Source organism: Schistocerca serialis, chromosome 5 (genome assembly GCF_023864345.2).
Source record: "Schistocerca serialis cubense isolate TAMUIC-IGC-003099 chromosome 5, iqSchSeri2.2, whole genome shotgun sequence".
NCBI classification, from domain to species: Eukaryota; Metazoa; Arthropoda; class Insecta; order Orthoptera; family Acrididae; genus Schistocerca; species Schistocerca serialis.
The window spans coordinates 659867374-659894247 of NC_064642.1; the positions used below are offsets into that span (position 1 = coordinate 659867374).

The following is a 26874-nucleotide window of genomic DNA, read 5'->3' on the forward strand; positions in this document are numbered from 1 at the left end:
CAAGTGAGTGTGCTACATCACGTGAATTTTCTCGATATTGGTGACAGATTGAGACCTGTACACAAGTCTAAAGAAAAATTCGATATTTTAACTCAATTTCGTATTATGCAACATGTTATGTAATATGCACCAAATGCAAAACATAATGACTCATAATTACATTGCAAACATTTTCGAATTTCTCGGAGTGTCTTACCTCCATGTAAATATCGCAATAACATTGACCATTAACGAAATGACGGTTACATCATCATGAACCTGACATAGAAAGCTATAAGTAACGCAAAAATGAAGTTTATTTATCGAAGAGTTTTCGAAAACTTTTTTGAGAAAGTTTGCAAGGCGTATGCCTCGATTCCGTCATCACCGACCGGCCGGAAGGTGGCAAACACTGTCGGTCTCCCTTACTGAACAAAAAAATTAGCACGCCGAGTACTCTGGACGAAACCTGATCACTGTGCATCGGCCATCGTATCCTGCGCAGACGCTGATTACTGGTTGAGCGTTATAAGATGGAAAAATTGTCGGAACACAGCCTCTAATACGTAGAATTGCAGATATTTTTAACGGGGACTTAGAACCGTTTACTGAGAACATTACTTCTCTTGACGTTAATAGTTATAGCTGCTTGGAGTAGTATATTTTTAGCTTCGTTATTACCTCCAAGTAAATGTGGCAGGGGCAACCCAGTAATGCTTATTTTCGCCTGGGCAGCAGATCGTGTGTTAAAATGTAGACACATGGTCGCAAAACAGTCAGCCTATAGTGACAGGTGTAGTCCACGTAGTTATACAGGTACCATCATGCAGAAAACAGAGGTGACGCGTTTCTGCGAAGACTTAGACTCAAAGAAATGTGTACATTTTAAGGTTCGACTTATAAAAATTTCTGAAATTACATCCGTTACACCCTGTATGAACCGATCGACATGCCTTTTAACCAGAGAAGGTATTAATAACTAGAGCCACATATAAGTTCTACCACTCACTTTTTAACTGTCGGAAATTGTCTCCACGTTGTTACAGGACACACAACACTACTTTTAAACCCTTATGAAGTAAACTACTCCACCGAACATGATACGTTTTATACAGAGATACGATCGAAGAAACCTCAGTGGAAGTCAGCACAGTGAAGCGTCAACGACGCTAGTAAAACGTTATCAGATTTCAGTTACTTGTTCACAAAGTTTACAAACCGTCGTTCTTCATCAGCAGCCTCGGCTGTTCCTCACTCTGATGGTTTCTGCATCCCAGCTGACGTCCGTCGAGAGAGCTCAGCGCTTGCAAGCCTAGGAAAAGACGTCACCGACTCTGGCGCCGCGGCGAACCGCCAGCGAGTCGGAGACGCTGTTTCGAGCTGGCTGCTGTAGTGTACTCGGTCCCGCTCTGAATTCTACAACGACTCATCACTACCCATTCGTGATATACCTGGTGTTGGTATTGGTGTGGTCAGTTGATCTCCTCCCTACCCCCGGTAGGTGTCAGCATCCGAAGTCAACTGACTGCTGAAAACGGAACGTGGACCCTAGGGGATCTTTTACTGGCTTCCGTGTTGATGTCCAGTATTGGCAGCACTCTCTGTTGTGGTGTTGTCATCACCAAATGGCAGGTGGTTCAAAAATGGTTCAAATGGCTCTGAGCACTATGGGACTCAACTGCTGAGGTCATTAGTCCCCTAGAACTTAGAACTAGTTAAACCTAACTAACCTAAGGACATCACAAACATCCATGCCCGAGGCAGGATTCGAACCTGCGACCGTAGCGGTCTTGCGGTTCCAGACTGCAGCGCCTTTAACCGCACGGCCACTTCGGCCGGCATGGCAGGTGGCTAACAGTTCTTCAGACGAAGGCGATCATCTTGAATACATTTTCGTCTAGTTCTTAGACTGTTCAAAATGGCTCGGAGCACTATGGGACTTAAAATCTGAGGGTTCAAAATGGTTCAAATGGCTCTGAGCACTATGAGACTTAACATCTATGGTCATCAGTCCCCTAGAACTTAGAACTACTTAAACCTAACTAACCTAAAGACATCACACAACACCTAGCAATCACGAGGCAGAGAAAATCCCTGACCCCGCCGGGAATCGAACCCGGGAACCCGGGCATGGGAAGCGAGAACGCTACCGCACGACCACGAGATGCGAGCAAAATCTGAGGGCATCAGTCCCCTAGAACTTAGAAGCACTTAAACCTAACTAACCTAAGGACATCACACACATCCATGTCCGAGGCACGATTAGAACTGGCCACCGTAGCAGTCGCACGGATCCGAACTGAAACGCCTAGAACCGCTCGGCCACCGGGCCGGCACGTAAGCTACAGAGCTGGTGTATTTGAAGAGAGATAGCGGTCTATTTTCTGTTGAATGTATGTCCTTACTAGGCAGCCAGTGTCGTCGAACTGACCCACATATGACTATGGATCGCTTCCTGCATTCCGCCTCTGTCTGTGGCTTGACTCGAATTTGCTTAGAGCGGACCGATTAGATTACGTTACTGCACAACGTATATAAATGTAACGAACTGCAATGTAACTGAAGTCAATGTTGTTTCGGTTGTAAGGCGGAGATCTGTACATGTAACAGTTGTAATGTCTGATAGGTGACTGCTCATTTCTAAAAAAATTAAAAAAATTAAAAAAATTCGAAGTACGCTTATAAATTTTACTCGGAACAATAGTATGCTACGCCAGTCGACAGTATCTGTGCAAAATTTTTTATGACAGTTCATACTAAAGGCACTGTAATCTAATGATCAAATGCGTTGTTAGTATTTTCAGCGTCTCTTCCGCTGTTGCTACTTCAACGCTAATTGTCTTGTAGATAACTGTAACTACCATCTGTCTTTTACTGTTTGATTTTATTTGTACCTAATGTAGTTCACTTAGTGGTTTTAGGGATCTTCAGTGGTCACTGTTAACGGAGGAGCCCCTCCACGCCCACACCAACGTGGTGACCATCTCTAAAGATCTGCTGCTACCTCCGTACTCGTTAGTTGTTAATCGAGGATGTGGCGCCATGATGTTATCCGTGCTTCTATGTACGAATACCCACTAACACAGTCGCATCGATGTAATAGAAGTGGACGGAAAGTGGAAGAAGGGTAGCAGTTTCAAGGGCAGAGGGAAAGAAGTGCCAAGGTAAGCATCAAGGGAAAAAGGTTCCTGCGGTATTCTGGACGGGGTAGTAAGAGCTGTCTGCGACAGTTCATGAGAGGGTAGGTTATGTTAGTAGTGGGTATCGTACATCGATACCGTGCCAGAGTTGAAGGTCGTAAAAGCAATCCAGTCCGACAGCGCATTGCGCTGCTGTGAGCCATTTGCTGTGCCGTATCATTGGTGATTAGTCGCAGCATCTGGCTGTTGTTGGCCGGCGGCAGCTCGCTGCTGTTCGGCGACTTCTGTTGTCTGCTTGGCGCACTTCTGCTGCACTTGTTGCTCCAGAAGGGCCGCCTGTTCGTCGGTATCTGCGAGGATGTTTAAGCCGGCCTTTCGCGCACTGGAGATGAGTTCAGCCTTCCTCTCTTCAGCCATGGCGTTGGCTACATCTCTAGCTTTCGGCGTCGCCGCCGCTGCTGCGGGGCCGACAGACGACTTCCTGGCGCTGTTCTCCCACGGCGCTGCTGGGGTGGTCTCAGGAGCAAGCATTCTGGGAATCTTCTACTTGTCGGCGGTGCTGTTCTGGTTGGGTACAAAAGCGGTCGTCGGGAGTAGCTCCCCTGTTGCTGTGCTTAGGCCTTGGGAGAACACTGTTCGCTGCTGTCTCAAAGCCTCCTCTTTCTCTGTAGCCAGTGTGTCTGCGAAGGCTGCCGTCTCTGCCTCCATGACAGCTTTAAGGGTCACTGTGGCTTCCTCCACGCCGGTGCAGAAGTAGGGGCCACTGTTATTCTCAGGCGCTCGAGATACACCTTGGCGGTCCGCCTCTGTGCGGTCGTCGCAGCGGTTGGCGAGTGGAGCTGTTTCTGCGCTGTCCCTAAACTGTGCCGCGCTGGTCTGTGCCCGACGTCGTCGCAGTCGTCGTATTCTTCTCCGCTGCGCCGGTGCGGCCGCCGCCACCTCGCCGTCTTCGGCCCGGCTATGGCTTCAAAAAGCTGGGCTGGCGCGGTAGCTGGCGACGTGCGGTGTGTGACACCGGGCACAAGTCAGCTGAACTTTATCTGCCGCGGTCGCAGGCGTGGCTGTCCTGCTCGCCAGAGCACTTGACGCACTGCGCCGCGTTGCGGCAGTACATGGCGAAAAGGCCCACGCCCTGGCACTTGAAACACTGAGGCACATGGTCCTTGCCAGACGGGAAAGCATCTGCCGTGCCCAGCAGCTTCCGCAACGCGAAGATGTCACCCTCGCTGTCTTTCGTTTGCACGGTCACGGCATACAGCGGCTGTCTCCTCTTATTCGTCCGGTTATGCAACCTTGCGGCCGCGTTACTGAAACCGGCACACAGAAGCCCATCTCGGACTGCCGCCTCATCACAGCACGAAGGCAGCCTCCTTAGGAATGCATTTGTCGTGCTCATTCTTCCTGGGACATGTGTCCTCTCAGGTGGTCACCTTCTGTGGCTCTTCGACTATATGGGCAGCGACAGCGCTTTGATCACCATGTGGACCCCATGTTCGCTGCCAGAACGCAGGTCAGCGAGTCTGAATCGGCAGACTCGTAGACCACGTCGTTGTTGACGCAGCTCGTCATTAAGACGAACAGCGCTGCCCACCCGTTCTGCCCTTGTACAAAGGGAGGAGTGGCTGCGACTCGCCTTCGGGATTTTTCTTTCCCTGGTCGGCAGACTCAGTGAGTCGCATGACCAATGTTCATTCGTGGCAGCAGGTTCCTTCTGAGTAATCTTCTTTCCTTTGGTGTGACGCAGAGAACACAATCTGCTTGCGTTGCGAGAACAACGCACGACAATTTGCTCCTCGCCGCGGCCACAGCACAGCACCACTCCCCAAGTTCTCTTCGGTCCAGTAAGTGTAGCACGCAGCGGTGCTCACCACAACAAATCATTTTTATAATAGTTATTTGTTTAATTATCAAGATTATTTTCCTTGATTCATTATAATTTGGACTCTTGCAATTACACAGCTGAAATCAGAGGCTTATTAGATATATTAATCAAAAAAGAAACTAGTGTGTGAACTTATAAGTTACTTCTGCCGGTTATGTGTTTTAAAAATCCTGTCCACACTTTTAGACGCATACTACAATGTACTTAAGTGTGCACTCAAGTGAATTTCACGTACCACTGTCATCGCTTTGCATTTCGGCCTGCCGCTACATTCAGTGCAGATTCTAGAAGGAGGAGATGCGTGTTTGTGTGTGTAATTTTTATTTATTTCTGTGTTTATCTACTACATTTCTTGATTTATAAAGGCGTTCATACTCTCGTATATATTTTTTTTTCAAACTCAGAAATGCGTCACTGAGAATATGGTTCTCTTATTTGTGATGTTTTCCTTTATTTAACATATTTTCGTTTCTCGTTATTGGACTCTGTACGAAATTCTCTTCCTTGATAGCGAGCGTGCACTTCGTTGCACTATTTTTGCACAAGACTATCACGTTTGCTACTGATTCTGATGCGGACCGTTGAAGATGTCTAACGCTTGGGTCGTAAAAATACACTCCTGGAAATTGAAATAAGAACACCGTGAATTCATTGTCCCAGGAAGGGGAAACTTTATTGACACATTCCTGGGGTCAGATACATCACATGATCACACTGACAGAACCACAGGCACATAGACACAGGCAACAGAGCATGCACAATGTCGGCACTAGTACAGTGTATATCCACCTTTCGCAGCAATGCAGGCTGCTATTCTCCCATGGAGACGATCGTAGAGATGCTGGATGTAGTCCTGTGGAACGGCTTGCCATGCCATTTCCACCTGGCGCCTCAGTTGGACCAGCGTTCGTGCTGGACGTGCAGACCACGTGAGACGACGCTTCATCCAGTCCCAAACCTGCTCAATGGGGGACAGATCCGGAGATCTTGCTGGCCAGGGTAGTTGACTTACACCTTCTAGAGCACGTTGGGTGGCATAGGATACATGCGGACGTGCATTGTCCTGTTGGAACAGCAAGTTCCCTTGCCGGTCTAGGAATGGTAGAACGATGGGTTCGATGACGGTTTGGATGTACTGTGCACTATTCAGTGTCCCCTCGACGATCACCAGTGGTGTACGGCCAGTGTAGGAGATCGCTCCCCACACCATGATACCGGGTGTTGGCCATGTGTGCCTCGGTCGTATGCAGTCCTGATTGTGGCGCTCACCTGCACGGCGCCAAACACGCATACGACCATCATTGGCACCAAGGCAGAAGCGACTCTCATCGCTGAAGACGACACGTCTCCATTCGTCCCTCCATTCACGCCTGTCGCGACACCACTGGAGGCGGGCTGCACGATATTGGGGCGTGAGCGGAAGACGGCGTAACGGTGTGCGGGACCGTAGCCCAGCTTCATGGAGACGGTTGCGAATGGTCCTCGCCGATACCCCAGGAGCAACAGTGTCCCTAATTTGCTGGGAAGTGGCGGTGCGGTCCCCTACGGCACTGCGTAGGATCCTACGGTCTTGGCGTGCATCCGTGCGTCGCTGCGGTCCGGTCCCAGGTCGACGGGCACGTGCACCTTCCGCCGACCACTGGCGACAACATCGATGTACTGTGGAGACCTCACGCCCCACGTGTTGAGCAATTCGGCGGTACGTCCACCCGGCCTCCCGCATGCCCACTATACGCCCTCGCTCAAAGTTCGTCAACTGCACATACGGTTCACGTCCACGCTGTCGCGGCATGCTACCAGTGTTAAAGACTGCGATGGAGCTCCGTATGCCACGGCAAACTGGCTGACACTGACGGCGGCGGTGCACAAATGCTGCGCAGCTAGCGCCATTCGACGGCCAACACCGCGGTTCCTGGTGTGTCCGCTGTGCCGTGCGTGTGATCATTGCTTGTACAGCCCTCTCGCAGTGTCCGGAGCAAGTATGGTGGGTCTGACACACCGGTGTCAATGTGTTCTTTTTTCCATTTCCAGGAGTGTATTTGCTTGAGTAAAAAATGAAAATATATTACTGTATATTAACTGTGAGATAAGAAATATCAGCTTTATATGTTACACACATTAATGCATATATGCAATGCTAAATAACTGAGTCTTTCTGGAAGGTGGTCACCGTCTATTGATTTGAAGGGGACCAATATTACTCTCTGTGTGTATGCTACTGCCTGGGAGGCCCAGCGGAGGGGAGCTGGTGGCGGTGACAGGAATGGCAAAATCCGCGCGGCCCTAGCCTCTCAAGAGTTCCGGTGTCCGAGGGTGCCCAGTTGGTGAATATGAAATTGCCATTGTAAAATAACTATTGTTTCATATAAAAAATCAACAAAATTACTCCGGTACCAGCATAGTCAATCTAGCTCTTACTTTCCACTTCATTTCTTCACTTTCAGTATTGTTATAGGCCAGTTGCATACAGCTGTATTTCATGTTTAATCTTAAATATTTTCTTTGGACATCACGCACTAATACTGCCTTTTGATGGAGTGGAAAATGCGATTTCCTTATCTTTTGTGGGGAATCTTACCAAAAAATGTCCCAACAATTGTACACAACATTAGTTGTGAAACATTTTATAATTTGGTAGGTTTTGCAACAACATTCAAAGATATGACACTTCTGATTCCACCACAAAGTTTTTTACACGAAATATACAGAAAATATTTTACGTGCTCGGAAATAAAGCGAAAATGTTCTTCCTCTGTTGTCCATAGAACAGCCAACTTACATGGGAAGTCTGGCATTACTTAATGCGAGATTTGTAGACTGTAATCGGAAAACTGGAATACGTACTGCATATTTAATTCGATCAATAATTGTAAAACCTTCAATTTCTGTCAGGGAATGCTGTGGACAAAGTTACGATATTGAGAATGTCTTGTAAAGGACCTCAGACACATTTCTTTTTCTCATGGAAAGCTCTTCAAAATTTTTCTCTGTATGCCTGTCATACCCTCATGTGAAGTACACGAAGTAAGAGCTGTCATGAAACGGACAGTTTTTGAGAGTGATTCCAATTTATGAAAACCTGTTCAGCTGCGGTCAGCAATGATGGACTGTCATGAAACAGCGTGTTGAAATTTCCATGGATGGCGTCTATTGGGGTACTCGGGTTGAAGCTATAAGGCCAATTACAACGGTCTCGAATAAGGTAGCCATAGCTGTTGAAACTCTCAGTAAGTTAAATTTATCAGCTAAAAGGAGTTTCGTGGTATGGCGTGTTCTGGATTACGTGACGTCTTTCAAATGTTTGATCATGGCATCAGTTTGGCTAAAGGTGTCGATACAGCTTGTCGAATAAAGCAAATTACTGCATTGATGTTGAGGTAAGACTTTGTGAGATTATTAATAACCTTCACAACAACTGAAACTCAATTCATCCTGAATCTTAATGTGTTTCCCGTGCAATGAATATACATCGTGTATTTCCTGAGGTGCGTACTAAGAACAGGAGATCAGCTCATAGCGAAACTCGAAATTAAGTGAGAAATGTGAGTTCGGAAAATTTAGCCAGGGAAAGTATTTTTGAATCATTACTGAAATCTAGTGTCAAATTTGAAAACTCAATCTGAAGTAGTGAATATTTTGCAAGTGATATTTGGGTTATTATGCAACTGCTCAAACATGAATGATAATCAGATCGCTGAGGAATGCAAATTATTATCAGTGAATACAATTATGATGTCAACCAATTTAGAAGAAGAAATTAAATATTTGAAAACAATTCACACTTCAAAGTTCGAATAAATTATTTCTTAATCATTAGATCTTTTGAATACAATGCACGAGCTTAAAATTTCAAACTTATTTCCGAATGTATGTGTAGTTACGTACATATTTTAGACTCTTCCAGTGGTTCTAGCTGAAGGAGAAAGACGAGAAATTGAAGTCTCTAAGCCAACGCGTTCCGACACTCTGTTGAACCAGGACGGCTGCCATAGATATTCCATGTTTACCGTGGACCGGACGCTATCGAGGTAGCCGTCATAGCAGTGGTCTTAACTGGGGAGGCTGTGGTGAGGTCTATCTGTACCCACAGTTTAGACCTCAGTCATCTCGGACAACTCGCTGTGTAGATGGCAATCTTATACGCGTCAGGTCTGCTGCCTTGACATTTGATCTCGTTGTGCACTCTGCCTTATGAGTCAAATTGGTCCATGGTATGATCGGCGAACATGAGTGTCACACGCTAGAATCTACTGAGATTTCAAGCCTTCATTGGAGAGTAATGGCGAGCTGTCTAACAGACGCGACTTTGCGTATTTTGCGCCCACGATAGTGTCTGCAGACACTTGAACAATGATCGTCACCTTAGGCAGCGCTACAAAGGAGAAAGGTCCGTATTGCTACTCCTGATTGTTAGGGGAAACGGAATCACAGTCCCGCCACTTGATCTCAGCTGCACCAACGTTATATGACTTGTGTGTGGAATAAATCCAAAAAAGTCTATTCGGCACTAGACAATTTCAGATTGCATTATCCATGTATTGAGCCACAGTAAACAGTTTAATAAGACAAACCTTAGTCTTTGCCAACAAGTCACCACCCAGTAGACTGTTTACTACTTGTTGTTTCTAGTTGTGTTGCTGACATTTAATGATTTCCAGAATGAGATTTTCACTCTGCAGCGGAGTGTGCGCTGATATGAAACTTCCTGGCAGATTAAAACTATGTGCCCGACCGAGACTCGGACTCGGGACCTTTGCCTTTCGCGGGCAAGTGCTCTACCATCTGAGCTACCGAAGCACGACTCACGCCCGGTACTCACAGCTTTACTTCTGCCAGTATCTCGTCTCCTACCTTCCAAACTTTACAGAAGCTCTCCTGCGAAGCTTACAGAACTAGCACTCCTGAAAGAAAGGATATTGTGGAGACATGGCTTAGCCACAGCCTTGGGGACGTTTCCAGAATGAGATTTTCACTCTGCAGCGGAGTGTGCGCTGATATGAAACTTCCTGGCAGATTAAAACTGTGTGCCCGACCGAGACTCTAACTCGGGACCTTTGCCTTTCCCGGGCAAGTGATCTACCATCTGAGCTACCGAAGCACGACTCACGCCCGGTACTCACAGCTTTACTTCTGTCAGTATCTCGTCTCCTATCTTCCAAACTCTCCAAGCAGGAGAGCTTCCGTAGAGTTTGGAAGGTAGGAGACGAGATACTGGCAGAAGTAAAGCTGTGAGTACCGGGCGTGAGTCGTGCTTCGGTAGCTCAGATGGTAGAGCACTTGCCCGCGAAAGGCAAAGGTCCCGAGTTCGAGTCTCGGCCGGGCACACAGTTTTAATCTGCCAGAAAGTTTCATCTCATGATTTATTTGTCATCACGCTTAACTTCTATTTTTGTTCCTATTATATGATGAATGTAGCGGTGCCATAATTTTTATGAAAGCTCAATCTCATGATGATATAATAATCACCCATCAACCATTGAGTACAATACTGACAGGACCAGCACTTCATTAAGTTATTTCGTCGTTCAAGTTCATCTAGATTCTGATGAAAGTGACAACCTCTAATGCAGACTTACAACAACAACCACAGTCACAGAGCAAAATCTAATTTAACAGACACATGGGCCAGGTAGTCAAGTGGAAGGCTTACTAGTTAAACTTTAACCCGTCAGTTAAAGTGACTACTCTCAGGCCGTAAACTCGTATCACCTGTAGCCTTTCAAATCCTACTCCACGTACAGTGAAGTCTTGCAGTGTATCGAGTCATAGTAAGTTGATCTCGGTGTAACGAACTAATTATGTTAGCAACCATTTTTGTAGTAAGTTGAACTCATAAGTATGTGATTGTTGTTCTAATACAGTTTGCAATGAATGAAGGAATGTTTGTAGAAAATAAAATGACAAATAACAGTTCTTCCAGTTGTCAAACACAGCGCCCTATAATTATATTTCGATAACACGTATGTAGGAATATTTTCACGGAAAGTTGATGGCGAATATCCATCATCATCAGAATAATCGCTGAAAAAGACATTTTCGCGTGCCTGAACTTGTATATTTCAAGACATATTTTGGAGTATTCTACCAATGGATACATAAGTGATGGAAAGACTTGCATACAAATATTTGTCGATATGAAATCGAATATAAAAATACTGCTTGAAGAAAGATGTAGGATACATTTTGCTGACACATTATAAATTGTCTTAGCAAAAATCCTGACCCGGATACTGCAGACCATTTGATATGCAGGAGCTAATTTTTTCCGTTCAGTTTTTAGTTAGGTGCTGATTTTTGTTGGGGGTGCTCTCTGATATCGGATCTCGTTAAGATTAATCGTCTCAGGATGGCTGAGTATTACAGATCTAAACGAATATACCGCTCGTCATATTGCATATAACAGTCAGCAAGACTGCTGAGAACTAGGACAGGTTCGGGGGCCGGATGTATGACTGTGCTCCAAGTGCAAATAAAGCAATTTAATTTTATTGTTACAATGAAAAACGTTTCACATGATTTAAACATAACATAATTTGGAGCAGACGATACACAAAAAATATTAATTGGGATGAAATACAGAATAAACATAATTTCTTATTAAACACTGTGTTCACAGCTGCAAGTTACAGTACGCTACTATATGTAGCATAAAACCTTACTGTCGGAATTCAAGTAAAGTAAAATATATTCTAAGATTCTTACACCTTTATTGTCGTATGTTATAAATGATGTGAAACTATCATAATTTGCATTCCTTCGTATAAAGTGCTTTGTAATGTGAAATTTTTATGGTTTATTTTATCTATTTTTTATATTTTATTTAATTTTTTTACTTTTCTTCCCGTTTCGCAGTTCTAGCGTTTTTCATACAACTGAAGTTGTTTTTGCCACACCTGTCATTCTACCTCCCCCCTCCGCCCCAAATCATCCCCGCTCCCAATACCAAAAGCAGGAGATAATTACCTCCACTTCAGGGCAGATCTACGCAGTCAGTACTACACCGAAATAAGGCAAACAATTACCTGAAAGTAGCTCTTTGTACTCCACCGGAAGGGTGTGGAACGACCGCACTGAGGAAGGGAACACCGACTTGGGATGAGATGTCCCACTTCTAGCCACCTGTTCCTGAATGCTGAATCTGCGGAAATGTGTTCGTGTCTGTGTCTGTGTGTGTGCGTGTGTGTTGGGCTGGTTGGTGGGGGTGAATGGGGGGGGGGGGGGGCGCTGTGAGTCGACGGTGTGGAGAGAGTTGTCGCGTGTCCCGGATCGACTCTCCCGTCGGCCATTGAAATGTCCCAGCGGCGCGCAACATGGCGCCGAAATGACGTCATTAAGGTGCGCGAACACGTGCGCGTGGTCCCAAATGTGTCCCGAGCGGGACCGGCACACGCACAGCCCTAAGCGATGGACTGGCCGTTATGTGATTGCAATTTAACTGGGTATTCAGCACCGGTGCGCGTTTACTCCCCGACAAAAGAACAGTTGCTCCGCTGAAAAAGGAATAAAAGAAAAAGGAAAAAGATAAATCACCTACCCCTCTTTTTTCCTCGTCTTTCTTTCGGCTGACGCTACCATCGAAATCCGCAGCCGGCGTCAGTGGCAGCTGCGTGGAAGGGCGGTGGGAGAGGGGGAGGCGTACAGCTGACGCACGTTGTCAGAGGCAGCATTGGTCTGAAACGCACAGCCTGCCGGAAAGAGAGGACGGCACAGAGACGCCACCTGTCCATTTGAAAGAGAGGTCCAGGCGATCGGAGGCTTTTCGTCAGGTATTACGCAGCAGGATTATTAAAACTGCCTCCACGAAACGAGAACAGTGGATCCATGTAGAACGGAAAGTAATTGCAGAGTAATGAAAGCAGTCGTATAGACACGAGTCTCACTTGGGTCTCACATGCCCTTGGACGGTTGTACACAAACAGCAAACACTTGTCATTTACCAACGTGAAAGAACTGTGCCACCGAAAAGCCTACCTGTGTGATTAGGAGTAATCGAACCTTTTGAAAACTGCGTAGGGAGAGGACTTACCTGAACTGCGAACTATATAGCAATCAATCAGCAACTGAATTTCCTCATCTAGTTTCCCCTCTGAAGAAGCATTTTCGGCGGATTCACACAAGCGAAAGCATGTGCAGCAATTCCAAGCCAGCATGCAGTTTATCATATACAGATCAGGCCCGTGCTATCTGTTTACAAAGGAAAGAGTGACAATGTATGGCCTCTGCTACAATGTAAATGTTTTGTGTTTCTTTTGCCATTGCAGCTGCTCTTATTGGTCAATTCTAATTCTGTATCTGTTGGATTAAATATATATCCCTTTAAATCTATTCCATATTCGCAAAATGTCTCCCCTCCTCCTCTGGGAACACCTTTCATGACTATTATCACCTAGAATGAGATTTTCACTCTGCAGCGGAGTGTGCGCTGATATGAAACTTCCTGGCAGATTAAAACTGTGTGCCCGACCGAGACTCGAACTCGGGAACTTTGCCTTTCGCGGGCAAGTGCTCTACTAACTGAGCTACCGAAGCACGACTCACGCCCGGTACTCACAGCTTTACTTCTGCCAGTACCTCGTCTCCTACCTTCCAAACTTTACAGAAGCTCTCCTGCGAACCTTGCAGAACTAGCACTCCTGAAAGAAAGGATATTGCGGAGACATGGCTTAGCCGCAGCCTGGGGGATGTTTCCAGAATGAGATTTTCACTCTGCAGTGGAGTGTGCGCTGATATGAAACTTCCTGGCAGATTTCTTTCTCAGCTCTATTACAACAGGATCGAAGACGGTGTACCTGAGAGTACTGGCACAGCTAACAAGGTTGCTAACACTGCTTGGCTTTTCCCAAGTCTATAACGTCACAAGACAAGATGATGAGACATGGAATACTGATGCAGTGTGCGTGTTTCTCAGATCACCTGTGCCAAGTTTAGAATCTAAAATAATCGCTCTGTAGATACCGGTGCAGACTGCATTATTGATAGGTTTCTTAGAGCACTGATTCAGCCTGCATGGTTATTTCACTTCATCTAATAAGAGAAATTTCCCATCGCACCCACCTCACATTTAGTGGTAAACTGACTGTGGATACTTCGCCAAAAAACTGAACACAGATGAAGCATTAAAAATAGAAAGAAAGTGTACTGAATTGTGAAGATAGAAGCAAAGTAGAAACACTGAACGATCCTAGTTCAGACTTCCTTTGTGCCACTTTTTTTCACAAAATTATGAACTTGCCTTCAGGTCAGTGACTTATCTGTTCTCCTTCTGTAGTCTTGGCAATTCTCATACTATACAATGGTTATAGAATGTGAGTCACGTGCTAAGAACATATTATCGTCGCAAGTAAAAGTGACTTATAGTAAGAGAAGGCGTGGTGCCGCATAGACCTCTCACAGAAATGAAAACAACAAATGGATGGGTGTGAACTATGTTACATCAAAGCAATTCAAGAGTCAAAACTTTCAAAACGGAATAAAATAAGCTACTTGTATAAAAAAAAGACGATTTATGTACGTCTGGAAGTTCCTTTATTGCACCTCGCTGTTACAAACGAGCTTTACATCACTATACAACAACAAATTTGAATGCGGCGAACAGATGCGCGAGTGACCAGGCGGACAGTTCACAATTTTGTGAAAAAAATGTGGCACTAGGGAGATTTCAACAAGGATCTCCCACATCGCAATCCAACACATTGACAACATAACCATGTCGCTGTGACTTTTCAGATTCGATCGATGTGTTACTTCTTAAACTTGGGCCGTTCACTGTTTCTATTTTGCTTCTCATTTAGTAGTTCGGTACACCTTCTTCCTGTTTTCATGCTTGATCTGTGTTCAGTTTTTGACAGACTATCCACTGGGCCGTCTTACCACTAAATCTGCGGGGGAGGGGGGGGGTGGAGGGGGGGCAAGGAGGTGCGATGGGAAGTTTTCCTAGTAAGTATGTAATGACAGAAAAGTAAAGATTCCACCTTGCCCTAAAGTTGAAACTGACAAATCTTTAATGTTAAGGCGAGTTTCCCTACGGTCAACACTGGATACGTGTATTGTGGGTAATTTTTGCTTCATTTTAAGAAAAGCTAATTTTCATTCACTTCAGTGTTTATGACGAGATACATTCCGAACTATGTGCTGCACAACGATACAATACAGTTGTGCAGGTGTATTGTCCGCCTGCTTAGCTGAGTGGTAACGTGTTTGACTCCCATGCTGCGGGCTCATGTTCGATTCTCGGCTGGGTTGCAGATTTTCTCCGTTCGTGGACTCAGTGTTGTGTTGTCCTCCTCATCATCGACGCGCAAGTCGCCCAATGTAGCGTCTCCTGAAATACGAGGTACAACCCGGCAGCCATAGTTCCCCTGATGGCGCCTCCCAGCCAACAATGCCACAGGACCATAACTTTTTTTTCTGCAGGTGCTTTCATTTGGTATGTGGCTATCATGTGCAACATGTGCTGCGAAAAGTAGAAAACAAGTAAAAAGTTAAAACTTCATGTCTGGTGGTGAAGACATTGCATGAACAGTGACAAACATTTCCCTCTCATTATTTTTTTGGGGTCCTCAACATGAAACAACTTCGAAAAGTTGTGAAAATAAACTACATGTAAACAGAAGTTAAGCACCCTGAAGACGCTATCAGTTTTGAATGAAATTTAGAGCACCTACACGCTATCGGCGGAGGTTTAAATGATGGATATTGCAATTCTGTGAGATACAGCATTCATGGTCTGTGTTGTTCTCTTGTCTTGAGGCGCGAGCAACATCAGATATTGAGCTATCGCTGTGATATAAAAGGGGATGTAACTGTCTGGTAGAATCGGGAAATCTACAGGATATGGAAACGACGCGATGTTGTACTTTATGGGAACCTGGGGGCAGACAGACTAACTTGACATCTGGGTTCATGTCGACCATGTCTGACCACCACTAACAAAGCTTGTAACTCAATTATATCCGTATCTGCCATACGATAAAAAGTAATGGACTGTCTACCACATTGTAAGCCATCCTGTATCATTGGTCAGAGACTAGCAGCCTACGAAATTGCTGCCCCAACTCCTGGCTCCCATTACCACCACGACACGAACGACTGCGTTTGTAGTTGTGCTGTGGCTGGGAAGCATACTCTGCTGATGGATGGTGTTGCACTATGTTCAGCGATGAATCGAGGTTCTGCGTTATCCGGGTGTCCTTCACTGACAAGTATGTTGGTGACTTGGGGATAGGTCCTACTCTTACAATGTTTTGGAAAGGCACAGCGGTGATATACGTGACGTCATGGAGGGAACTGCCATGAGATCACCGCTAGTAGTGATTAACGGAACTTTGCCATTCACGGAGAGCCTGTGACCTAATGTGTTTACCTGTCATATTAGAGTGTTGTTGTGCCATTTTTCAACAGGACAATATTCCTGAAAAGGAGGTGTCTCTAGGAACTGTGCTCGTGATGCCGAGGTACTGCCGTGGCCAGAAAGTTCCCCAGATCTGTCTCCAATTGAACACATATTGGACCAGTCGGACGTCATTTCTGTTGTGGGCTTGCTTTTCCCAGGAGTGGGTTCAACTAGTTTATGACACCTTTCACAAGTGAATAACCACACACATCCAGGCCAGACGTGAAGCAACATCTTATGGGTAAGTGGTCTCATACACCATATTCACTGAAACAACAAAACATACCTTCTGAATCCGTCAACTTTCATTTCGTTTTTTTCGTATACATGTGCGTGCTTCACATTTTTGTCACAAAGCGTAAGTGTGGAATTCGTTGGAAGTCAATAATTGCTCCCCATCTCAACTACTGGCTGAATGTAGCCTGGATAATCTGCATCCTGTGAGTTACACTACTTCAAAGTATATACACAGCATTTAGCTTTTACAGTTGACGTATTGTGCTAAACCTTCAACTCAACATTCTACATTCTTAATGAGTAGGCAATTACAGAATTTTAAATTTCTGAGTGTTGGTGATAGTCATGTGAAACACTGAATGTCAACTTTTTCTTTTGCTGGAAGCTGCTAGACAGACAGCCTTTCACAGAGACTCGGTGACCAGGTGACCGTTTTAAACTGTTCAGATACTTAGATACGCAAATCCGCCAGAGATGTGTGCACATAAGCTCGGTAACATCTCTTAATTTACTATACTAATAGTCTTCCTTGGAATAGCCCTTCCCTGTCTTTATAAAATTCAGAATATATTTGTTCCGTAATTTTTTTTCTAGACTGAAAACTTTGAAAATGGATTATAACAGCCTTGACTTGAATGAAATATTTATTTCACATCAGTTATGCCATGATGGTAGTGCTGGCTGTGAGCGGGTTAGGTCATAAATGGCATGGAGATGGTCACGACGATATTCACTGTAAATAAACATTTTAATCCCAGCCGCTGTTGTTCTCTCCGATAAATGTTCTCGAAATTAGAGAGAACTTTGTGATGTATTTTAACTTGATAAGTAATACTTGTGCACCTTACTCCCTCTACTCTCAGTGCAAAATATTAGTTTGCTTGGGTAAAAGTAAATTTAAGATCTATATTACGTTTCAGTTATCAAATGGAATTTCGGCTCTTGCCGTTTTCTCCGACGCTTCCGATGAGTAATCAGTGACAGAAATGGCTACCTGACTCGCACCTGTGTGTGAGATCGACTATGATTCTTCAAAAACGTTCAAATGTGTGTGAAATCTTATGGGACTTAACTGCTAAAGTCATCAGCCCCTAAGCCTACACACTACTTAACCTAAATTATCCTAAGGACAAACACAACACCCATGCCCGAGGGAGGACTCGAACCTCCGCCGGGATCAGCCGCTCAGTCCATGACTACAGCGCCTTAGACCGTATGATTCTTCCATGCCACATTGGCGGGTAGGGTAATGTTGCTCAAGTCGTGATTCTTATGGGAGAACTATTGTGTTAGGGTAATGTAAATAACACGTTTTGCTAAGTGCGCACCGAATCTTTATTTTTCAAACTTTCAACCAACTTCCACAAAACTATTAAAACTAAAATTAATTTATAATCTTTTTCAAATCGGTACTCCCTAACCCCAAGGTCATACTTATGATAGGAAGTCTGCGATGAAATATTAAACCCATGGAATAATCTAGCAAACCGTCACAATAACAAATTACAAACCATAAACGTAACGTTACTTCCTTAGTTACACATAATGAAATTACACATAGGAAACAAAATACAAATTCTAAACAAATTAAATAGCTTAAATTGTCATATCGAGAATCTGTGGGTTTTAACACATTTATCAGAGTGATATTTCTCAATGTTACATTCCAGCCAGCGCGCTGTACCCAGACTTAATATTACACACTTGACATAACCAATTCACTCTGTCCTTAACTTTATATTCTTGTTAAAGTTTCCATCTGTCTGTCTCTCTTTTATACGTTTGTGCTCAGGTTTCTTCTGTTTAATCGTCTTTTCTCAGGCTTCTATTTTCTTTCTGTAAGGACTTGATGTTAAATAATTGTTAATCAGGGAATTTCGTCTTATCTTAACAAATGTTGTTGTACACGAGTTAAGAGATAAAGACTTTATTTGTTGACGGTTAATTTCGGCTACTGTTGCAAATATTGTTTTCGGGTTCACGTTCTTGAGACATTGTAGAAGGTCAGGACTGATCACCGTACTGTGTGGCAACGCTAGGCGGCCTGCCAGACTTTCGCGTTGTTACTTTAATTCCATCAGCTCATTCTTTGTGTGACTGATGAACCATATATACAGTAGTAGCAACAAAGTCCTCTTCTCTAATGACATTTCTATCACATGGCCACACGTCTGTTGGCTTAAAACTGTTTAGAGCTATCCCCATACAGTTTGATCTTGGGTGTGTATTACCAAAGGGTTCAACAATGTTAGTTTGTTTTATGACACTGCCACGGTAGCCAAGAAGATGCAGCTTCATCGTAGATACTTTTTAGTGTTTTAAAGAACTGTCTGTCCAGTGGCTGTAGATGATGAGCCATGATAGTATGAAACGATAGCGTGCTTACAGCACAACCACGAGTTATCTGAAATACCTCTAAATTGTTGGCGAGTGGTCTATATCCAACAGTAAAAGCAAAATTTGTTTCTGGTCCCTTTTTTCTCCTTTTGTACATTTTATGCAGTGTTCTAACCATCGGAAAACGGTTCTGATGTTATCCATCCTGTGATTGGTGGAGCTCCCCTTTTTAAGCTGCGCTTAAATACTAACGTCGGAGGTATAACTTTGCCTGCTGGCATCATTGCACATACACATGTCGTGTTAAGGCCCCTTCCTCCGCTTGTGATTGCACCCACTTGGTTTTGCCTTTTCGGGCAATTACTTGAAACGGTTTGTGAAATGTGTATATTGCGATTTAGTCCACGTTATATACTTGGTCTCCAGTAAACTAATGTTCACATAGTATTTGCTCATATTTGTCAAAAAACTCATTAACTTTCTCTTTATTAAACCCATTGCTTTTGTGCCACCGATATTGTTTCTGGAACTCCCAAGGACAAAGTGGGATGATCTTTCATAAACTTGTAATACCAGTTTTACCAGCTATCACTATTTCTTTATTGAAGCAATACGCTAGGTGTTATTTCTCAGCAAGTTGGTAGGCAAGTTTCCTTAAGTCAGCAATAGCTACTCCGAAGAAACAAGACCCTAAGTGAATTATATGCTATGCTAATTCACCTTCCATCTTTGCTGTTGTATCATTAGGTCTTTAAAACTTTGATTTTGTAATTAAATCCTTCAGATCCTTAGGTGTTGGGGTGTTGGTATATTATATCTCCTACATGCTTCATTGAGTCCAATTTCACCATTCCGATATTTCAGTAAAGCTTCGTCCTCACCCCCCTCCTTCCACTTAGAGTACACTCTTTTCGTCTGATTCGTTAGCTGCAACAGTTTTCAGTTAGTATGTATTTCCCATCAACGTCTAAGTCGTACCCGTACGACTAATGAGTTCTCCACACGTATAACTTATGCATTAAGACTTATGAGTGAAAACCAGAACTACAGACATAAACGCAAAGTTCTCTACTATTTGATAATGCTCAAATGAATGGGAGATTACCACGAAAATAGCCTTGATGCAGAATAGTTATTCTATCATAATCTGAAATTGCTTACGAATGGGAGAGAGACTGTCAGAAAGACAGTCAAACAAAGTTACTTGCTAATCATTTTTCTGTCACGACAGCCAGCGGAGCGATCACTTGTTTTTGCTTACTCGCACGACTATTTAGTTCTGTTTTACAACATTTGCTGTCTCATTTTGTAAAGAAGCGACCAGGTATTACGAGAATACGATTTGGGCTGTGGTATGACTCTATTCCCTTCTTTGCGGCCTGCGCGTAGCGGGAACACTGGGTAGGTCAGGTGTAATGAAACAATTTGCTAGGATGGCTTCTGTGCCAGTCGATAAGACAAGTATCCTTTAAGAGAATTACAATTCAGGGCGTTAGTTTGCACAGGAACCTCCAAAATGACACTCTTACAGTCTGTGATTATTCGGACAGGAGTACAGAAATATGTTTAGTATATGATATGATAAAACTGTTCTCCTAGAGTGTGCAATGGTGTATAGCCGACTAATTATGATGAATTCCTTAGGACAATAGGTGCTATACATGAACAGAACTCTATTCACGTGGGGTCTTTGGGGTGGTGTGCCTTCTTTATACCTGCTGCATTTTTGACACGACTTTCTCTTGTTACAGTTCCTCCGCAGAGGCCGACCATCTTCGACGAACTGGGCCGTGAGCTGGTGGACCGCGCAGGACCTTACGAAGAGGGGGGCCAGATGCGGCTCACTTGCATCGTGACTGGAGGTACCTGTTTATCAGTGATGATTCCTTAACAAAAACTTTTCACGCATTATGACTAAAGGTTCATGGCTATCGCCTTTGTTTCTCATCTAAAAATGTGTCGCATCATGGTGGTAGGTACAGGCTTGTCAGTGGCTTTCCCATAACTGAAACTGTGTATGCATTGTGACCGAGCCTATCAGTGACGTTCATTTACTGATACTGTGTACGCTTCGTTAGTTGAGGTATTTGGCAATCACTAGAATTCCCTCAATGGATACTGCATTATATTTGTTCCTACGGTAAGTTATCTTCTCTGAGATCATCTTTTTATTCGATTTTTGCTCTGTTGGACATTAAAAATAACATGAAGCTGAAGAATATCACATATATCCCTAATAATATTATACACGTGAAGGGTGAATCAATTTTGAAAATTTTTTGTGTGTAAATAGCTTCAACGTTGAGGAAGAACATAGTTTACCTTAGAAAGTGTATAGTACAACACGTTTATTGATCTGAAGAGTATAACGTGAAATATGGAACAATAGTTACTCTTTCAAAAAGTTTCTCTTCAACTTATGAACTTCATCATGTTTGTGCATATGCTTTTGTTGTTTGATAGGTTCTACATAATACGATTCAACGTAATGGAATGCAACTTTTATACAATCCTCTGTATTATGCTTATCCATTACGGATATTTTAGAACCGTAACTGTATATTGAATGTAAATACGTTATACATAACTGCAACCAGTCACTTTTTTTGAATAATAATGCTTTATTCCATGAACCGGTTTTCGAACCTTTTCAGGTTCATCTTCAGATGGTTTCGGGAGGATCCGGGAAGTTACATCATTACCGGTAGTAGCATAATGCTGGGTGCTGGTTCTATGGCAGAAAGATGGGTCACACTTTAATGTATCGCCATGACTATAGCTTATCTGTCGGTATGGATGTAAATTTAGTGTTTACTTACTGCGACAGTATAAGCGGCTTTTTTCGGTTAGTGTCCATCTGTCTGCCTCCATTTTGATGTCCAGAACACTTTCACACAAACTATATTAATTTATACTTTGACAGTGACACTTTTCCAGCATCCAGCATGCGCTTTACAACTGTTGCTTGTAACAAAGTTCTTGACAGAAAGATATGGCGTAGGCCTACTTTGTACAGAGATGTAATTTGTTGTTCTTTACATGTATTAAAGTCGATATAAGGGCAAGTATTTTAATCAGAATGGCGATAACATGAGAGCATAAGATAAAATAAATAAATAAATTACTACGAGAACAAACTTCAGGTGATCTGATATCTTATTTCTACTTGTATATTACAGGCAGTTTATAGTAATTTTTTTAAATTATTTTCAATAGCGATTATCACGTTTGGCATTAACACGAATCCCAAGGAATCAATAATACAGAGTTATTGTATCTGCAGTGAGATGCAGCTGTCTGTATGACTAGGACCTGTATATTTAAATTAATAACAGATCTTCAGATGAACTGTTGGCTTATTTCTGTTGTTACGCTAACATGATCTGGGGTATTATCAAGAGCAAATTCTGTTTATTTTAGCTAAAGGTGTATGTATAAGAGTTATAGTGATTTAATGGACTAAAGTTGTTTGTATGTCTGTGCAGTTAATATTTAAAAAAATCATGAAGAAAAGTTCTCTAACTGTTGATTTATTTTTATTCTATCATTAGAGTGATCTGGGATATTGGTAAAGGCAGCTTCTGTTTGTTCCTGCTAGAATTAATATGTATAAAGTACTGATTTATGTTAGCAATGGAGGGCTTTAATATTTAGAGATATGGTACAGGTTTTATTCTGTGGTAGTATATTACATTGACACCGGTGTGGTTAGGATGTAAGGAGACGGAGGGGTGGGTCATTCGGAGTGGGAGGGGTTTGGGAAGCCGGTGTAGGGTTCGTTGGGTGATTACCTGTTTTGAACTAGTAGGTCTTCAAAGTCTGAAGGAAAAATTTGTTTCTCAGGTCAGTTCGATCATTGAGTAGGTACTCAGTTGCTGTATATGTGTAGATAAATATTTCAATTTCTTCAAGAAGGTCAAGTATTGTGCCTTTGTTGGCAAAATGTAGTATTCGGAGATACTGTTCTATCTTGTTTGGGGAATGATTGCGTTGGGCAAGATGTGAGGCAAAGCTGAACTTTTTTAGGTAGCTAAGAGGGCGTGCATCTATGTGTTCTTTAAATCTTGTTGTGAAGCTTCTACCAGTTTGTCCAATGTAGATGCTTGGGCATGAGTTACAAGTGAGCTTGTACACACCTGACTTATGATACTGTTGTATAGTGGTTTTGGTGCTGTGTATGATTTTATTTTGTATTTTGTTGCTGGTGAAGAAACTTATTTTTATGTTGTATCTCTTGAAGAGGTTGGCAATTTGGTGAGAAATCGTACCTAGGAAAGGCAGGCTAACACATGTGGTTTTCTTTTTGGTGGGTAGTTGTTCAGCAGTTGGTTGATTTAGTTTTGCTGTATGGATTAGTTTATCTATTATTGCAGGGTTGTACCCATTGGTGGTGGCAATTGATTAAAAAAAACATTCCTATAAACTGCCTGTAATAAACAAGTAGGAATAAGATATCAGATTACCTGAAGTTTGTCTTTGTAGTAATTTATTTATTTATTTTATCTTGTTAAAGCCCTCCGTTGCTAACATAAATCGGTACTTTATACATATTAATTCTAGCTGGAACAAACAGAAGCTGCCTTTACCAATATCCCAGATCACTCTAATGTTAGAATAAAAATAAGTCAACAGTTAAAAAATTTTTGTTCATGATTTTTTAAATATTAACTGTACAGCCATACAAACAGCTTTAGTCCATTACATATACCTTTAGGTAAAATAAACAGAATCTGCTCTTGATAATACCCCAGATCATGTTAGCGTAACAACAGAAATAAGCCAACAGTTCATCTGAAGATTTGTTATTAATTTAAATATACAGGTCCTAGTCATACAGACAGCTGCATCTCGCTGCAGATACAATAACTCTGTATTATTGATTCCTTGGGGTTCATGTTAATGCCAAACATGATAATCGCTATTAAAAATAATTTTAAAAAATTACTATAAACTGCCTGTAATACACAAGTAGAAATAAGATATCAGATCACCTGAAGTTTGTTCTCGTAGTAATTTATTTATTTATTTTATCTTGTGCTCTCATGTTATCGCCATTCTGATTAAAATACTTGCCCTTATATCGACTTTAATACATGTAAAGAACAACAAATTACATCTCTGTACAAAGTAGGCCTACGCCATATCTTTCTGTCAAGATCTTTGTTACAAGCAACAGTTGTAAAGCGCATGCTGGATGCTGGAAAAGTGTCACTGTCAAAGTATAAATTAATAAAGTTTGTGTGAAAGTGTTCTGGACATCAAAATGGAGGCAGACAGATGGACACTAACCGAAAAAAGCCGCTTATACTGTCGCAGTAAGTAAACACTAAATTTACATCCATACCGACAGATAAGCTATAGTCATGGCGATACATTAAAGTGTGACCCATCTTTCTGCCATAGAACCAGCACCCAGCATTATGCTACTACCAGTAATGATGTAACATCCCGGATCCTCCCGAAACCATCTGAAGATGAACCTGAAAAGGTTCGAAAACCGGTTCATGGAATAAAGCATTATTATTCACAAAAAAATGACTGGTTGCAGTTATGTATAACTTATTTACATTATATCCTCTATATGTTTAGCAATACTTCCAGTCTAATCAGTTACAAACCCGTCACAATTTAGCATCAGAGCGTCTTGAGTCTCTTACAACTTCTTTGCTGCGTTCAGACTTGCGTAAACAGCTCGTGGTCATGGGGGGTTGCCGTTTCACGATTATGCATTCCCGGCTTCTATTCCTGCTCAGGTCGATTTCTTTCTGTTGGCGTATGGACATCTATGTTGTCTTCGTCAGCTTTTTATCATCATCGACGTGCAAGTCACCGATATGGCGTCAAATAAAAAGACTTGCACCAAGCTTCCGAGCATTCCAAATTGGCGTCTCGCGGCCAGTGAAGCCATATGCACATTTCATTTCATTTTACTGATACCCAAGAGCAACCGTGTGTAACACCCAGAATACAATGTTTATCCAGTCCTCAACGTGTTTAATCCATGGCAAACCGTATTTTCATACTGAAATTATAAATGCGATATTAACTCTGTGTGATACGTTTTCATGACTAAACGGCTGAACATATATCCATGAAACTTGTGATGATGTTCGGTTTGTGGGGCACCCAACTGCGCGGTCATCAGCGCCCGTACAAAGTCCCAATTATTACACAGTCCTGTTTTTCCACACAGTCCAGTCTAGTCATTATTTAAAATGATGATGATGAAATGTTGAGGACAACACAAACACCCAGTCCCCGGGCAGAGAAAATCTCCAACCCGACCAGGAATTGAACCCAGGACCCGATGATCCAGAGGCAGCAACGCTAGCCACTAGACCACGAGCTGCGGTCTCTATGAAACTTGTCGTGAGAAAACTTGGAGCCTGATGAAGAAGGTAGGATACTCTCCCAAGTATATAGTACAAGATATTTATTTATGTGAAGAATATTACGCAAACCAAGGAAATGTATTTACTCTTTGATGAAGCTATTTACCCTCACTTTAGAAATTTATCGTATTTATGAGATTTTTCCCTAACTACTATGAGTCAAGATAATCAATACAATGTTTATTCAGTTCTCAACGTGTTCAGTCAATACCAATACAAGAATTATTAATTGCGAAAGCAGCTTACCCTGTTACACTTTCACGACTCTACCGCTGAACCGATTACTTTGGTGTTTGGTATGGAGAGATCTTCCGTGCTGTCGACAGGATACCTTAGAAAGTTGTATCTTTTTGAGTATTATTATCATTTCTAAATATGGAATACGTGAGAGGCATGCAGACGACGCTGGCGTGATGGTTGGAGATTCTAGGTGTCTGTAGATTATTCCATGACAGTGCAAATCCAATGTTATGCGCGCGTGGTTTGTGACATTGTGTTACTACACCACCTGGCATAGCTGGCGAGTTTTGAAGGAGATACAACAATAAAATCCGAAGGTAAGACAGAGGACCATATTTAAAACTATTGCTATAAGCCTCACAAACTTTAAGTCTGAATTAACATGTAGTTCTAAGAGGATCTAAGCTGGAAATCTCAATATCATGTCCGGTGGGAGTTCGATGCAGAACGTCAGGCGTTTCTAAGAGTTACAGAGACTGTAGAACCGTCACAATCCTGTCGCATTTTAAGCGCTGAGCGTCTTTTAGAGCTCCCGAAGCGACTGGACTCACCGCGACGGCTGTACGACAAGCATATCGAGTTATACCTTTCTTTACATGTGGAACGTAGGAGTGTCTTAGTGAGGCTATATTTGAATTGGTCTGTCAACTGCCTGTGTTAATCTTAAATTTTTCATCACGGTGGAGGGAGAGGGGGAAGAATGAAAAATGGAGGCACTACAACACATTAGAATGGAAGGGAGAAACGGCTGGTAAGAGTCGCTCTGGAGGCAAAATCTCACATCCAGTACTAGGTCAGCCAAAGGAACTCCTAAAAGCTCTACTTATCCACGAATGCAATGATCGAAGCATTTTTAAATACAATTACAAAGTATAATGCGTGTTCGCAGATTCTACATACATCAAAATAATAGGAACACATTCATCATGTACCCACATACCGGCACTGCATAAATTTTATACATACGTCTCTAAATTATAAACACAGAAAACCTCGTAAAATTGCTGGCCTACTTACCCGCCATTACTCATCGTATCAAAACTACTGATACGCACGCGACGATGTAATTTTTTTTTTTTTTTTTTTTTTGGTCAGTAGTCTTGCGTGCTAACCTCTTCATCTCAGAGTAGCACTTGCAACCTACGTCCTCAATTATTTGCAGGATGTATTCCAATCTCTGTCTTTCTATACAGTTTTTGCTCTCTACAGCTCGCTCTAGTACCATGGAAGTCATTCCCTCACGTCTTAACAGATGTAATATCATCCTGTCCCTTC

General features: G+C 42.8%; 1 protein-coding gene across 1 annotated transcript in view; it reads left to right on the forward strand.

Moving 5' to 3' along the window:
* LOC126482161 (nephrin-like) overlaps positions 1-26874 on the forward strand; it is a 668749-nt gene that overhangs the window by 239061 nt on the left and 402814 nt on the right. Inside the window, exon 6 of the mRNA XM_050106138.1 lies at positions 20719-20829. Coding sequence (XP_049962095.1) covers positions 20719-20829 — 111 coding nt within the window. The remainder of the gene's footprint in view (positions 1-20718; positions 20830-26874) is intronic.